Source organism: Pyrus communis, chromosome 4, assembly GCF_041283825.1.
Source record: "Pyrus communis isolate YQ-2024b chromosome 4, ASM4128382v1, whole genome shotgun sequence".
Taxonomy (NCBI): domain Eukaryota; kingdom Viridiplantae; phylum Streptophyta; class Magnoliopsida; order Rosales; family Rosaceae; genus Pyrus; species Pyrus communis.
In genome coordinates this window covers 8,902,743-8,919,920 of record NC_142568.1, presented here as the reverse complement: position 1 = coordinate 8,919,920, position 17,178 = coordinate 8,902,743, and the positions used below count along the sequence as shown (strand labels likewise).

Below are 17,178 nucleotides of genomic sequence, written 5' to 3'. Positions count from 1 at the left end.
TATCCGATTCATGCCTCGATCGCGATACCATACTATTCTAAAGCGCACCAAACCAGCTGCTAAAAGTGTTTCGACGTTCACATTCCCACAACAATAAGGCTCTGGAGTGAAGTAGTGGAAATATATGTAGAGACAAACACATATTGCGAAAACCTTCTTTTGTGACTAATCACTAGAGTTGTTCTCTAGATCGAAGCATATAAAATATGAAAGCTTAAATTAGAAAAAGCATATCTCTGACAACATTCTTTGAATGACAGTTGCAGTTCTGAACCACACTTGGAAATTAACGTCACAACCCCTAAGGTTATAACCTATGTTCATACCTTCACCAAATCCATGCTGAACTACTACTCAATCTTCAAAGCCGTTTGGAATAATTTTTTGTAAGTCTGGTAAACTCGCAAGAATATTATACTCTAATGGTTCTTGCTAGCATTAATATGAAACTGGTGCATGCATCCGCCGAGTTGACCTAACATGAATTCCTCACTGACTGAGCGAGAAATCATGTCGAGAAGGTTAAAAAAAACACTTAAGAATTTGAGGATCAAAACAAGTTCATGAAATCTAAAGTACAAGATATATGGATTGAATATACAATTTCGATATCTGAACACGTGTAAATATATAACTTAATCATGTGCTGGCAAAGAAAGGATTGGAAGATAACTCAACTTGAACAATAATTTAAGGAGGGTTAACGGACGAAAATTTAGATTTTTTCTTTGACTCAAAAGTCACAACAGTTTGTTACAACACTAGCTCTAGGAATAATAAATCACCAATGGTGCCGATTTGCTTGATAAAATGCTGATTGGGTGATTCAAGGGCTGATGGTCTAAACTGAAAGTTTCGACGTCTAAGTGGTCCTCCTGGATAGTCTGTCAACATCAGAAATGATATGGGGAACAGACGAGTGACTCAAAATCAACTAGAATACCTTTAATACCAGGAGGTGAAATTGAGGGTACGAACAGAGCTTATATGGACTAAAATATCAAAGAGTTGGACAATTTCAAAAATGATGAATTATGCTGAAAGACTAAACAATTATGTGGTTGTCTCAGGCCAAAAGTAGAAAGTTCAAATTTAAGAATGAGTTAACAAGGTTTCTTGATGATCGAAAAGTAACATTACAAAAGTATTAGAGCTATCAGGGACCAAAAGTGACTTTCCTAAGATGTTCTTCCGTCGAGTGCTACCACTTTAGCACCATCGTCACATGAGACATTTCTAGAGTCTTGACAATAGTAGACTTCGCAGGAATTCTAATAAGTGGTATTCTAATGGATTTTGCCAAGGAATCAAAACTATTTCAGATTTCCAATCTCGAAAGGTTTAATACTGATGGCTGGAGGATAAGGATGGAATTGGTTAGTAAAGTCTCCGATGATACACAGTTACCGATACATTAGCCCTGCTTTAGGCCATCAACTTGCCTCAATTCTACATCTTTCCTTAGCAAGAAATTTCTTTGCTTTAAGTCTATGGGCATTCGCCAAAGTGCTCTTCTAAAATGTCGACAAGTCGACAAAACTACCCAAAACTTAGATGGCAAAATTCAGAAATTAGGTTCAAGAACCAAAAGTGCTTACATCACGCTTGTGATGAACGCAATACTACCCAACTTATGCTCTAATACCAATCTGACACACCTCAACCCGGAATGTCCACTAGGACTCCGAATTGAGCTATGCTGGCTGACACCTGGAAGGTGACGAAGCCATAAAGTATAGTGATGTGGAAAATGTAAATAAATTTAAACCTAAAAGTACCTAAAGACAAGAGTGTGGTTTGACGGGGGATGAACCCATTTCACACGCAACATCAGAGCATAAGTAAAGTACAGTAGTGTGGGTAAGGATCATACCCTCGGAGGTAGCCACCTATATTGGGATTTGCCAAGAATCATCGTCGATATGGACTTTCAGCAGCTAAAACCTGGAGGGGCGCAAAAACAAGGGTGAATGGGCCTGAAAATAAAGTTTTTAATAAAAACCTTTTGAAAACGTTATAACCCCTCGTCGTAAAACCTCTATAATTTTCCAAAAAATAGTAATACATACGTATATAGAAATCATGCTCGAGAGTAGTGAAAACCAAGTATATGTCATGTCAAGTATCTCAACAATGAAATAAGTAAGTCAGGTGAAATAAATCAATGTAAAATGATATGCCAACTGGAGTCACCTAACGTGACCAGTACGGTTGAACCTATAGCTCATTAACCAATTCCTGCACATGAGTCGGAACCACCTAATGTGGCCTGTACGACAGGCTGGGTGTAAATAGATACGCTCAAGTGCTACGATCACGTGAAGGTTGTGCTAAGTATCGCAAGTCACCTACGAGTCGGAACCACTTAATGTGGTATGTACGACAGGCTGGCACCTGCCTTGGATCCAAGGTGAGCATGCGGTGCGGGAGGTGAACGATCACGTGAAGGTTGGCCCTGGCCTCGGGCGGAGCACTAACACCGGGGTGCAGGATAATGAGCACTAAATGCATCTAAACATAACCATATACACTGCAATCACTATCATCAATACGCATTCACCTGAAGCTTACTTGGGCGTCCGCAGCGTCATGCAATAATATGCACATCTATACAAATGCACATACTAAAATATAATGCAATTGACATGGCATTTAAAAATGTAAATCCATTTAAAACCATTTATGGGAAAATAGAAAACATATATACATATATATAGAAAACCAAAAGCCCACTCACTTGGAGTCCGCGCTTCAACTCCCTAGCACAACATCGAGGCGCCAAGAACGTCCGTATGTCGGATTCCCAATCCGTAAGTTTTTAATATCCTCAAATATTACGTATTATAACGTATCAAAGTTTGGTGACGATCCAACGGTTGGATCATCGATTGCTATAATAATTAAGCGGCGGACCTTAATGGAGATACGTTCAAATGAAAAAAATTCATCAATCGGACTTCACCAATGGAATTAGGGTACTCAAATTTAGTCTAGGAAGGTTAGGGGACATCTTAGCCCACGTGCCACCGCAGGTGGTGGTCGGCTACCCTGACTCGCCGGAAAATTCAATTATTTCTAAAAATTCTCAAATTTCACAGAAATGAAGATCTCAATGAGTAGAGTAACTTCCATACCTATGACTAAGGCCAATCTGGCCGGGAAACGCCCCAATTTCACGAAAACCCATCGGATTCCTAAAATGGGTGAACCTCGATTCTTCTTCTCTGATGCTCCGATGTCCTAAATCTTGTTTGGGTCTTGTTACTGGGCTCAAAAGGATGGCAGTGGTCAGCAAAGAGGCTTACATAAATGATGGATTCCGCCGCAGTGGCTCGGGACACCTTCAACGCAAGTCCGTCAAGAAATAGGGCCAATTCCTCTCGAATTTAGGTGGAAAACCAAAGAGGGGGTAACATAATGATGATTAGTGAGGGTGGATTCTCTCAATTCATCGGAAATTTGATGTATTGCGCCGGAAAAACCAACCGCGTTGAGCAGGGTTGTCGGGTCAAAGGGGAACTGGTTCGGTTCCCCTCCTTCTTCTCCTCCTTAGTACTAATGTTTCATGGCATTCATCTTTATTTGTAAGTGAATTATTAGGTTTGATTTTTGTCAAATGCGAATTTGAATTACATTATTAATAGCTCATTGTTAAGTTCAGTCCAAATCTCCACCTCATTAGTGTAAAAAATCGTTTGTTGAAAAAAAAAAAATTGAAATTTTAGTGCACACGTGGCCTACAAAACCACCTAGAAAGGGAATGAGGATCGTCATCGGATCCTCTTTGTGAGAATCATGGGAATCCTCAAATCACATCCGTTCATTGTTCATCTTGCGGTAAAAAATTATTATAAATTTTTTTATTTAAAATTGAATATAAAAAGTATCTGACGAAAACTAACCACATAATGTACAATGAACGAATGTGATTAGAAGATCTCAAAATCCTTACAAAGAAGATCTGGCTAGAATTCTCTTTCCTAGAAGCGAAGATAAGAGAATGTCTCTAAGGCTCACAACTCATGATCATTGGGTTTGGGAAAAAAGTTCATGGTGGATCCCGGGTTACCTCAATCTGGGCCGTCGGATTATAGGTTTATTTTTAAGGTGATGGGTCCTGCACTGAAGTAGAGTATCATAACCACTCTATGATATGCCACCTCCATGATTCCTTTTTATTATCAAGAGAGGGACGGACAAGAATTCTTCCTAGATCTTCGGATTTCAGGATTCTCATATTTTATTTGTTCATTATATATTATGCAGTTAGTTTTTGTTAGGTATTTTTTATTTTTTATTTTAAATAAAATAATTAAAATAATTTTTGATCGCATGATATACATTAAACGAATAGGATATGAGAATCCTTATGATGAGATTCAAATCCGAGAGGTACAATACCATTTATATTTGAGCACATAAATTGAGTATGGCTTAACCGTCATCACATGTGGTTCAGACCAAGGTCTAAAATATCGATCATATCGGAAATATCGGTAGTCCAAAAACACAGAAATTTCAATGGAAATATCGAGATATTATCGATATCGATAAAAATTGAATAAAAACCATAGAAATTGTAAGAAAAACTTGGAAATTTTTATTGAAACTTTGTAGGATATTTATTTAGTCAATTATCTATTAGTTTATCACAAAAAATTGGAAGGAAATGGATTGCATGATGGATTTAACTGATTTACGTTGATTATATAGTGAGTTGGCAAACATTGTGAGTGTAGAAAATATGTAGTAATTAATGAAAGAAATTTAAACACACCATAATCATTTATATATAATGAATTAGTACAACATTTTACACTTTATACATTGGATGGTAAGATACATGAGTGACTTAGTACCACATAGAGTTCTTATGAGGTTCAAAATTTTCACTATCTTTATCATCTCTATGTGTAGAGTAAGTGTATTGTGAAAAGTAGTCATCAAATGATAAATCCCTAATATAGTTTTGCATGTAATTGTTAACATGCCACCCATATGGATTCGAGATTGGTTGACATTGTCCATAAGCAAAATCATTTGAAGATTGAGCCTCGGATTCTTTCCATGAGTCGCTCGATTCCATCCCAACAAGAATGGGATATGAAGGGTAGGGAAATGGTTGGTTATGAGTATAACCATGGTTACTACTTCCCACTCCAACAAAGTTCGAAGTTATAGATAACGAGTCATCTTCTTAACTTGACAAAGTCACCTTGCCTTTTTCTCTACGAGTATAGTCCTTCCCTATGGCACCAATTCCTGGTCCTGCCCGCCTACTGCCATGGTCCTCATCCTGTGTTGCATGCGTGAAGTTTGCCTCACCAGTGAAGGGGCTCATAAATCCGGGAGGTGGTCTAACATAGTTTCCATATCCACCACTACCTCCAGCTCCACTATATCTTTCATCATTCCCACCTTCGATGGTAGGTGAGTCTCCTAATCTTGTACTAAAGCTATCATTAGTATCAGAAGGATCTTGTGGTTGTGTAGGATTAGAAAAAGGTGGAATTCCAGTGTTTCTTGGTCTTGGGCGCAAAAGTTCTTCCAAAGAGTCAGCGCTGCTAGATCCTACCTCCTCCTCTAATACTCTTTCTACATTTATCCCTTCATTACGTGCTTCTTCAGCAACTCTTAGAGCTGGGTTGCCTTCATCATCATCTAAATGAAGAGGTCTAATCCATTGATAAAGTTGGTTACCCTCTGTATCATCATCTTCAACAACAATATCAAACACATCTAGTGGGTCACCACGGCTGACATGATCTATTTCTGCTTCCTTATCTCGAATTTGAAGCTTCACGTTGTAGTAAAAATAAACTAATTTTTCCAACCTACTATGAGCTAACTATTTCTTTGCTTTGTGTGTATGAGTGCAAATGTACTCTAATTTCTTTCACAAGTAGATGAGGAAGCTATTTGTGATAATACTTTGATTGCTAACTTTCTCACAGTTGGTGCATTAGTCCCATACATGATCCACCATTTAGCTATAATGAAAAACAATGTTGATAAGCCTAATAACTCCAACAAATTCTATTATAAACTGATAGTGAAATATGTTTACACTCACTAGGAGACATTTTTGTTTGAGCAGCAACTGATGTTGGTTCTCCAAAAGTTGTTCTTGCATCTTTAAACCATGTTAGCTGAATTCAATAAATCGTGTTAGTTTAATCCAACAATGTAATTATTATAATTTAAGTAATTGTGTACCTTATTTCCAAATTGGCCAACTGCTGATGATGCAGGGTCTAATTTAGAGTATACATTATGTATAACACCTATAAGGGTACCATCATCTCCAACACCAGGTCTGTATTAGTATCGAGGATTCAAATAATATGCTATTTAAAGAAACACATATTCTAATAAGAGAAATAATACTTATGCAACTAAAGAAATGAATTACAAATTATGACATAATTTATACCTGTTGCATGTAAATCGTGGTATGATGTTTTATACCATCGATCATCAATTCTCTTTATGACCCACCTTGCACCATGTTTTCTTTCCAAGTCCTCCTTCACTACATGTATCAATTCATATATTGCCCCCATAGTAGGATACACTTTTGTGTTAACGATCCGTAAAACTTTGTAAAGAGGTTCAAACACTTGCACACATGTTCTGATTTAGTCCAAAAAGCATGATCAAGCACTATACTTTCCACCATACGACCTGCATTTAAGTAGCTGAAATTGTGGTTGGCCCAATCGTCACTAGTGAATAGTTGCTTCAACCCTGCTTTCTTCTTAAGTAGGTTGTCTAATGCAATATAGTTGGTGGTGAATCAAGAGGTAGCTGGACGAATAATTTCTCCTTTGCAAAATTCACGCATCTTTGCCAACAACCAACCGTGATTGTAAATATAATTTATGATCGTTCTAGCTCTTTTTACGACATTAGCAATATTCTCTCTCTTCCCTATTGCCTCAAACATGAGATCAATACTATGTGCTGCACATGATGTCCAAAACACATTATGATGCTTCAGTAACTTTTTTCCAGCTTTGACAAATGCAGAACCATTGTCGGTCATGACTTGGACAACATTATGCTCTCCCACCTCCATGATTACATCCCTCAATAATTTGTAAATATACTTGTAGTTTTTTATATGGTCTGAAGCATCAACGGACTTCAAAAAAATTGTCTTTCCCTTGGAGTATACCATGAAGTTTATGATAGACAATCTGGTCGGGCCAGTCCATCCGTCACACATAATTGTGCAACCATTAGTTTCCCACTTTGACCTCAACTTGTTAACATACTCGCCAATGTCTTTATACTCCATTTCCAAATATTTGTTTCTTACCTCATAGGGAGTGGGAGGTTGTACTCCAACACCGCCATGTTGACATCCCAATACCATATTTTTGAAATGATGTGATGATGCCTTCTCAGCAGGGACATTTTCATAGATAAAGAACTTGCTAATTAGACGCCTCATTCCCTCCTTTATATTACCTCCAGTGAAATAACTCCAAACACTCTTTTGACGTCCTTTGCATGACTTATATAAACTTGGGGCTATTGGTAGTGTTGGTTGTGATTCTTTAACACTTGCTCCCCGTCTCATTTGTGCACCACCACTTGTCCCGGAACCTTGTGCTCTATTAGGAATTTATGAAGGTGTTCTCTTTCCCATGCTGACTGTTTAGAGGCACATAATGCTTTTTTGAAATTGCGTCGTTCTTCAGGTCCCATGTCATCATCACATTCGTCCTCATCGTCATCATCATCACTGTCAACCGCTTGGCCAATGACTTCTCCTCGTAGCCTAGCTCGAATATTTTCCATTCCATGTGTTTTCTTTTCCTTCTGGTGTTTTTTATTTTTTAATAATGTGGTGATGAATGCCTTCACTTCTAGGGGACATTATTGCATCGTTCGACATTATTTCCTAGATCTAATCCACTAAGATGGTACTTAAGTCGTGTCACTCTGCCACTCTTCATTACTCGACCACAATATTTGCAAATTGGGCCATATTTGTTTCCGTCTATTGGGTCTCCATGTTCCCAAGTTGGATCACGTTTAGTAACTCCACTAGACATCTTAAACGTACCTATATTTATTTTTCATGGAAATTAGGCAATTATTTTTTGGCCAAAAAATTATTAGAGAACCTAAATAATAAAGTTATTCTACAGAAGAATTAAATAGGAAGTAAAGAAAATGATTGTAAGAATTTAAGTAATTATAAAAATAATATGGAATAATAAAACCTAATATTAATGAATAATAATCCAATTTGATAATAAAATAATAAATAACATTAAACATATTAAAATTATCCTAGGGAATAATTATACAACATTACTTAATTACTTCAAAAAATTAACATGCAAGTATTATTTGGTTCTTAAATCACATGCACAGGTCCACACAAATTTTTTTATAGTTGTATAAATTACAATAATATAAATATAAGTTTGTAAACTTACCTTAAATATGGAACCCTTTGTGTAAAGGCCAAATAGAATCTGCGTTGACCAACAATAAAATAATAATTACACAAATATAACAAAATGTGATGAAAACATATAAAGTCTTTAATAATGAATTAAGAGACAATAAACACACATGTAAGTGACCAAATAAAAAATAGAAAAATTAAAAACCACATGCCATTGACTAAGTAATTAATTGACACAATTTAAAATATAATACCACCAAAAATTTGGAATAGATAATAACAAACAAGCAAATTAAATAACAATAATGAATGAGAATAACTTACCATAGTTCAGTTTTTTTTTAACTTGGGGGGACATTTAGGTTGATAGATGTTGAGAATAACATGAGCATTATGTTTTGTTTTGGATAGATGTTGAGAATAAGGGACGGCATCAAAACAATTGATTTTATTTGTATATATAGAAATAGAACTACCTAGCCATATATATAGAAATATGACTACAACTAATTAGTTAGGTGAGTGAACGTGGTGAGTAGTTCAAAAGTAGATACTTGAAAAGAAATTGTCAAAGATTCATTGTCATGTGCAAATTTGTTTCTTGCAAAAAGAATTCAAAACAAAACCATATATATAAATATTTTAGCATATTTTCACGAAAACATAAGTGATATGGTGGTCAAGGTCTTGAAGGAGTAAAATGGGAGGCGTTCGAATCCCCTTGGTTTTTTTTTTAAATATAGAGATTCATCCTAGAAAATAAATATTAGCTTGCAAGCCTTGTAGACATCTTAACGACCATATAAATATTACAGGCTGAATATGTAATCACAAACACTTCTGTAGTGAGTTGGATAAGGCCTAGGTGCGTGGTTGACAAAGGGAGGGGTTCAAATCCCTTTATGCGCAAGATGAAGGATTTTCAGCATTTTTCAAGCATTTTTGAGTTTAATCTCGTGATATATTGCCTAAATATACGCATTAAAATGCTGAAAATCTCGTCTTCGATATTATCGCGATAATATCGACAAAAATATCTATATATTGATAATAATTAAGTGGATAATTAAGTGCAATATGTATTTCTCTTATCACTTAATTTTACATCTTCCGCTTCATAGAACAAAATAAATCCATTTTGTTTATATAACTCCTAGACAAATGTTTGAATTATCAACCAAAGCAATCCAACATGAGACTTATGAGATGAAGTTTTTTCAAGTTATTAGATTGTCAATTTAAGTTATGAGATTGAAATTTTGATGGTGAATTTGTTTATAAATAAAAAGGTTTACAAATTTTTTCTAATATTTACTTTGACATAGGTCTGAACTTTTATCTGGTAGTAGATACATACATGCATGTAAACCGCAAATCGAACCAAACAAAACTACAACATTGGTGAACCGATTACACCAGTTTCAAGTCTTTATGGTTCGATTATGATTTGGGATTTAGGCAAATCGAAGGTTGCAGTTTGGTTTATCATTTTGACCCAAAACTGAAACCAACCCAAACTACGCCCAACCGGAGTCTAGATATCACTTTTAGGTGTAAATAGAATTTCTCATAATCCTCTCAACCAAACATGGTCCAAATAAATATTTACCCTAAAATCAGTGCATATGGATGATATATTTACCTAAACCGATTTTGTCTGATTTTGACGTGATTATGTATTGCTTTTTCTTTTCACCAAAAAGTTATTTCACTTTGAAGTCAAAACAATAAAAAAGTGTTTGGTAAACATAAAATATTTTGCTTATTCTAAAAGTAATGGTCTCTAAATAGCAGATTTTAAAAACAACATGTGCGTTGCTTTCATAAAAAGTGGAGTTGGGCCTCTAGTGAATATTTTCAATATCTGCTTACCCTCATCATTTATCCTTTGGAGAATAAAGTGACAACCACTACCTATCACTATAAATACTAACCATAGACCACCACTATCATTTTTTTTTTGTTGTCAAATGACAGATTTGTTAGATTAAATATTAGATTAGGGAGTCGATGAGGTTCAAACCCATGTTGTGATGCAAGGGCATCACTTCTCTCTACCACTGTGGTAGAGGATCACTTGCTCTCCACCACTATCACATTACCACCATTATTGTTACCACCACCACCACCCACCATACCCCATTAATAGGGATAGGATCAATGGACAAAGATTTTGACAAACATTTTTACATTCCTTTTAAGTTGTTAATTACATAACATCTAAGGGTCCTCATTTAATCATTAAATGACATGAATGCTTATGTGGATTATATTAACATTGATAAAGAATAAAAACTAGAAAAATAATTAAAAATTAAAAAAAGGAAGACGCGCACAAAGGCCTCCATTGATATGTGCAAAGTACCTTCAGGTCGCGTTTGGTACGCGGGACGGGACGGAACAGAATGGGACGAGGCATTCCGTCCCACGTTTGGTGCGCCTAAAATGAGTGGAACGCGCTGTTCCACGGAATAATTTTTGGATGATTTTTTGTTCCACACCCCCACCCTGGAATGGGTTGTTCCATGTCTGTGGGACAGAAATTTCCAAAATTTTAAGACAAAAATGCCCCTTGTCTTTTTCAAAATTTACATCAAAAATCATATAACAAACCCTAAAAACTATCCCTCTTCTTCTCAGCCGTCGTGTTCCTCCCTCTGCACCTTCCCTTTCCTCCTCATCTTCTTCCCTGTAGCCTCTTCACCTCTGCATCTTCCGTGTAGCAGCTCTGCGAACCTTCCTCCTCATCCTCTTCCGTAGCATCTTCAGCTCTGCATCTCCATTCCAGGTTCAATCTGTTTTCGTGTAGCTCTCGGTCTCTCTTTCTTCGATTGTTCAAATGTTTTTTTATTTGTTCTCTGTTTATTTGTTCTCTTTTTATTTGTTCTCTGTTTGTGTTTGATATTTTGTATCAACTAGAGTGCAGCAAAATACTAACTGATCTTTCGAAAAAATAAAATAAAAAATAACGATTTCTCATCTGGGGCCAGCAAATACTAACTGATCTTTCGGGCACTTGGCCACAAATAACCAGGCCTAGTTTTTTTTGGCGATTTCTCATCTGGGTCTGGTACATTTTTTTCTTTGGTTTCTGTTTCCGCTTTCAATCTGTCTTTCTGGACGGTCAGTTTGGTCAATTTGGTGTTTCTTGGATGCCTTTGTGTTCTTGATTGTTGAGTTGTATGGTTCTGATTTTGCTTCTTGAGTAAATACATATCAATCTGTAATTTGTATTTTGTGAAATGGGAAAAAAAAGGGGATTTTTGGGCATCAGGGTTTTGGTACTTTGATCTGATTTAGGTTTTCTCCTTTGAGGTGCTTTTCTTGCTTTCTGGGCAACAGGGTTGTTGTTCCTGTGGGTGTTTGCTTGAAAGATAAAGCTTTCTCCTTTCTATCTCATAGGAAAGGTAAGCAATTTGGGTTTTGTTGACTTTATCATATTTGTATGGATATTGATTTGAAGTGAGTGAGCTGGTTTTGTTAATGCCTTTAGGTCTTAGTGGATTTCAGGATTTAGCTGTTCATCGCTCGTGTTTTAGAGGTTTCAAAAGTTATAATAGGCTAGCTTTTGCACTTCTCTTGACTTTTTGTCGTCTTTGTTCGTTGAACGCGCTGTCGTGTTTGTCTTAAGTTTTAGCTTGAAGTAATCATGCCTGTAATTGGATTGTAATGACTAATGATTTTTGTCTTTGTGAACATTTCTTTCAAACATATCTTGTTTCCAGAGCTGTATTGATTTATATTTTTGTAAATATAGCAATTGGAGAAAAACAGGCCCAATCTCGTTTGCAGCTTTCCAAACCATTGATCCCCTAACTGACACTCAGACAACCCTTAGAAAGCCAAAACAGTTTCGTGATGTCATGCTCAAATCATCTGAACTATGCCTTTATCAGGAAACTAAGTGGTCTGCTTTAGTTTTGCAAAGGAAAGTTAGGAAATGAGAATGTAGAAAAAATAGGGTACACGAAAAAATGAGGGGAGAGGACTTAATTGTTGCATGTTTGAAATCAAGTCAAACTTGATCTGTGAAGTTAGGGGAGAGGACTTCAGTTGTAATTGTAAGGGACATATACAGGATTGGATTGATAGTTATGAGGAATTTATGCTGCACAATGCTTTATGGAGGTAATGTCATATCCAATATAATCATATTACTTTGGAACCTTCATAATCAATCAAACTATATCGTTCGATTGATTGGCTCTTGGTATCCAGACTCTTGCACGGGCCAAACAGTTTTTGCAAAATATGTTCATATGTTAGTCACGTATGTGGTCTCAGTTATTCTTAATCTCTACCAACCTATTTGCCCGCTATTTGCATTACAGTTTCTATGTTATTGTTGGCAATCAAATGCTAATAATACTCTGTTTAACTTTTGAGAGGCAAGGGTTTGTGCCTCGTGGTTGTTTATTAGTCTTCTATTTTTCATTATGAGACATGACTGATCTTACTTCTACTTTCCTAATTTTTCATATTAAATGTTAGTTTGTTATTGCAGGTATATCCGCTTACAACTTGCCATATTCTAGCACTCTAATCAATGTAGTTGGGAATTTTGTGGCACATAAATAAGGTGAGTTGCTGGTTCCTTTTTGGTAGCCAACGTTTCTTGAGGACTTCATTCCTTTTTTTTTTCTTATGGTAATGTTTTGTCTCTGTACATAAAAATTCGTTCTTTTGGTTTTCATCGTTGCTTAACTATAATAAAATATAACATGATAGTTATATGGACTAGTATGGTCCGGTCCATACACTGGCACTGGATCATATGGCTCAATGGTTTTAGGCTAAGAAAGCATCGTCCATAAACATTATATATATTATTACTTCCTTTTAATTTCAATGACTTACTTCATTAGTCTAAACCAAACCCTCCAAGTGAACTATTTTGCGTTGTATAGTTTGTTGGGCCTTGCTTTTTATTATACATTATATTATCATTATTACCAAGTCCAAGTATCTAAAATGAATTTAGCGTATGTTGATACTCCACTCATTCATGTGTTGTTTTTTTGCATGTGAAGGTATGGATGAATATGAGACTCAATTCTTTGTTCTTTTGAACGTTTGGATTATAATGGCACAAGTCTTTACTATGAATGCACAATTGTTGAGGTATAGACAACAACAAAGGAGACAACGGGAAATAGCTAGTTTAGAACAGAGGACATTTGTTAGACTTCATGTTAGGAGAGAGGAAATAAATCGTATCACACGATTGAGTGATACTAACTGTTTGTGGCAGCTACGAATGGATAGGAATGCATTTGCAGTTTTATGTGATTTACTACAAACTCGTGGTGGATTGGTAGATGATGGTCATGTTACAATAGAGGAGCAAGTAGCTACTTTTGTTAACATATTAGCCCACCACAATAAAAATAGGTCAATGCAAGTTAGATTTTTTAGGTCTGGTGAAACTATTAGTCGATATGTCCGTAGAGTATTGCGTGCATTACTCAGTTTGCAAGATGTGTTGTTTGCAAAACCAACCCCTATCCCAGAGGATTGCACGGAATCGAGATGGAAATGCTTTAAGGTAATAATCATAGTAAAATCATTAATAACATAATTATTTGTAATTGCTAATTAATATAAGTTTTTCTTTTGTCTAGGGTTGCTTAGGAGCGCTAGATGGAACATACATAGGGGTCACTGTGCCTGATGTCGATAGACCAAGATATAGAACAAGGAAGGGTCATATAGCAACTAATGTGTTAGGCGTATGCACACACGACCTTAAATTCGTATATGTGTTATCCGGTTGGGAGGGATCAGCTACTGATTCGAGAGTTCTTGGTGACGCTGTTACTAGAGCTAATGGCCTCAAGGTCCCAACTGGTAAGATAAACAAGTACCTAGTATTTTTCCTTACCTTTGTTGGCCAACAACTAAAATTTATTATCAACTAATATAGGTACATATTATTTGGTTGATTCCGGATATACGAATGGTGAGGGTTTTCCGGCACCGTATAGAAGCACTAGATACCATTTGCAAGAGTGGGAAAACAATTCACGGGCACCTAGGAATCATGAAGAATATTTTAATATGAAACACTCACATGCTAGGAATGTCATTGAGAGATGTTTTGGCCTCCTCAAACGACGTTGGGCTATCTTACGAAGTCCTTCCCACTATCCAATCAAGATTCAGGGACGAATGATCACCGCATGTAGTTTACTTCATAATTTTATCAGAATGTATATGGCAGTTGATCCTGAAGAAAATGCAAGGCTTGCATTTGATGAATTACCTATAGGGGAAGATTTACCAGAAGTATTAGCCTACATTGAAACCGTTGAGTCAAGCCAAATATGGACTCAATGGAGGGATGATCTTGCAAGAGAAATATATGATGAGTGCAGAGGAAGAAGGGCTTGAAATTTGGTTAACATGGTAGTTGTTGTAATTGTCTTTTAGATGTGGACTCAATTTAGTTGTTGTAATTGGCTTGAAAATTCGTAACATCAAGACTATTGAGATGTTTGTTATTGTAATATGGTAATTGGGAGTTATCTAGATGTTATGGCTTATTTGATATGTTTATTTGTGTTACTAAATTTTAAAATTAAGGTGTAGTCATTGTCATTTGATTTGGCTTATTTGATTTGGTAATTGATTAGTACAACTAATATAAATTTATTTGTGTTACTTGTGTAATATATGGCTTATTTGATAGATTATATGGCCACCTCACGTAATTGGATTGATCATGAGGAGGATGTACTACTTACCATCCTCGATGAGATGGTTGCTGATGGTGTTAGGTGTGAGACCGGCAATTTTAAGGCTGGTACTTTTGTAACGGTTGCCTCCAAGATGAGGGAACAAATTCCTGGCATTAATATAGAGCCGAAGCATATACAAAACAAATTGAAGCATCTGAAAGAAAAGTATTCGTCTGCATATGACATGATGAATACATCTGGATTTGGTTGGGATGATGAGAAAAAATGTGTTGTTGTGGATAGTGACGAAATACTACAGGAGTGGGTGAAGGTAAATTTTTTTTTTCTTATTCTTTATCAATTAGTTGCTTTGAAAGTCTTAACCTTGATTTCTTTGGGTTCTTATTGTAGAAACATCCCAATGCATCTTGCAAACCAAATAAGCCATTCCCGTTGTATCCACGGCTATGTACGGTGTTTGGGAGAGACCGAGCCACGGGTAGCATTGCTGAATCAGCGGCAGATGCAATTGAAAATATGGGTTTGGAAAGTGAGGATTGTGAGACTTCTGAGATACCTCCGCTTTCACCTACCCCATCTCCTTCTGTTGCTACATCTAGTGCTTCTCAACCTGTTAGGAAGAGGAAGAGGAGCAGGAATGATGGTGATGCAAATATTGTATCTGTTATCAGTGAAGGTTGGAATAAAGCTGTTACTAAAATGAAGAAATTAGGTGAAAGTTTTACTTTTAGAGAAGCAAAAGCTAGACTACCTTCTGAGCTTCAGGCCATGGGTCTCCCATACGATCAGGTGTTAAGAATTTCAATGAAGTTAGTGAAAGATACCGATCTGATGGGTATTTGGACCACCTTGGATGACTCACAGAAGCCAGATTTCATTAAAGTGTTTATGGAGAGCCTTTGAGGTTTTAGTATTTGTGGTTTTAGTATGGGGAACTTTATCAACTTCTAAGTGTTTTCATTATTACTTTAGCAAGACATTATTTGTTTTTTAAGTCAGGACGAATGTTTGATTTCAGATATTTCATGTTTAAGTTATGCATATTTCATTTTCTTTGTTTAAGTTCTAAATGTTTAAACCCTAAAATGTTTACGATATGCATGATCATTAAACTTATATATTTTTCAACATTTGTCATGTGCTCTTATGTGGTTTGCCTTGTTCCTGCAATGGGGAATATTTAGAGGGGTGTCCTTCTAAACAAGGCCAATTCTAATGTTTGTAGAACCTATTAAGGTGCTTGGGGCTTGTTCCCCCACTCGAGAAATCCTGAACTAGGCCATTGATCTCTTCCGAGATAATATCCAAAAAGGAATGGGAAAAATCTCTTTCAAAACCGTCAAGGCCTAGAGCCTTTAAACACCCTATTGGGAACAAATCATCCTTGATCTCGTCATTGCTAATTGGCTTTGTATAATCATTGTTCACCTTCTCTGATATTATTAGGACAACATAGTCAAGGATAGCCCCCCAATCTTGCTAACCCCCAGACATGAACAAGTTGATGAAATGCTCTTCCACTGTCTACCATGTAACATTCGCCTCCTCTATCCATACCCCTTGAATGTTTTGCAATTTTTCAACTGTATTAAATCATCTATTCTATATGGTGGTCTAGTGAAAGAACTTTGAGTTAGAATCCCAACCTGCATCCATTTGATTCGAGACCTAGTTAAAACTTCTTTTCTCTTTCTTTCAATTTGTTAATACACTCTATCAAGGCCTTAATCTGCTCACCATGTTCCTCCCAATTATCATGGAGGCAACCCAAATAATGCATTAGATGATCAATTTCCTCCCTTCATCTGTTAAATTTTCTTCTACTCCATTTCATCAAATTTTCACTAGAAGAGTTTAATTCTCATTGCCATTTCTCCAACCGTCCACACCTACTTTGAATACTCCAGCTCTCTTCAACAATTTGTTAACTTTTGTGTATATATTCCTGTAATCTTGGGATTCGTAGTTTATTATGATTTTATGTAAATTATTTATTTCCTTAGTGATAGGATTGTAACATCTTATAAATCCATCCTTAACAACAACAACCCACAA

General features: G+C 36.2%; 2 protein-coding genes and 2 pseudogenes across 2 annotated transcripts; 2 read left to right on the top strand and 2 right to left on the bottom strand.

Moving 5' to 3' along the window:
* Window positions 1-4,852: 4,852 nt before the first annotated feature.
* On the bottom strand, window positions 4,853-5,976 carry LOC148697409 (uncharacterized; annotated as a pseudogene).
* A 419-nt stretch (window positions 5,977-6,395) lies between these two features.
* Window positions 6,396-8,063, bottom strand: LOC137721966 (uncharacterized; annotated as a pseudogene).
* A 5,595-nt stretch (window positions 8,064-13,658) lies between these two features.
* Window positions 13,659-14,815, top strand: LOC137721965 (uncharacterized). Its single transcript, XM_088691917.1, has 3 exons — window positions 13,659-13,970; window positions 14,047-14,285; window positions 14,632-14,815. Exons 1-3 carry the CDS (start codon window positions 13,683-13,685, stop codon window positions 14,813-14,815), a joined length of 711 nt encoding a protein of 236 aa, XP_088548043.1. The 5' UTR covers window positions 13,659-13,682.
* Window positions 14,816-15,117: 302 nt separating this feature from the next.
* On the top strand, window positions 15,118-16,851 carry LOC137721824 (uncharacterized). The gene is made up of 2 exons (XM_068460833.2): window positions 15,118-15,433; window positions 15,514-16,851. The coding sequence occupies exons 1-2, from the start codon at window positions 15,119-15,121 to the stop codon at window positions 16,024-16,026; spliced, it is 828 nt and encodes a 275-aa protein (XP_068316934.2). The 5' UTR covers window position 15,118; the 3' UTR covers window positions 16,027-16,851.
* The last annotated feature ends 327 nt before the right edge of the window (window positions 16,852-17,178 follow it).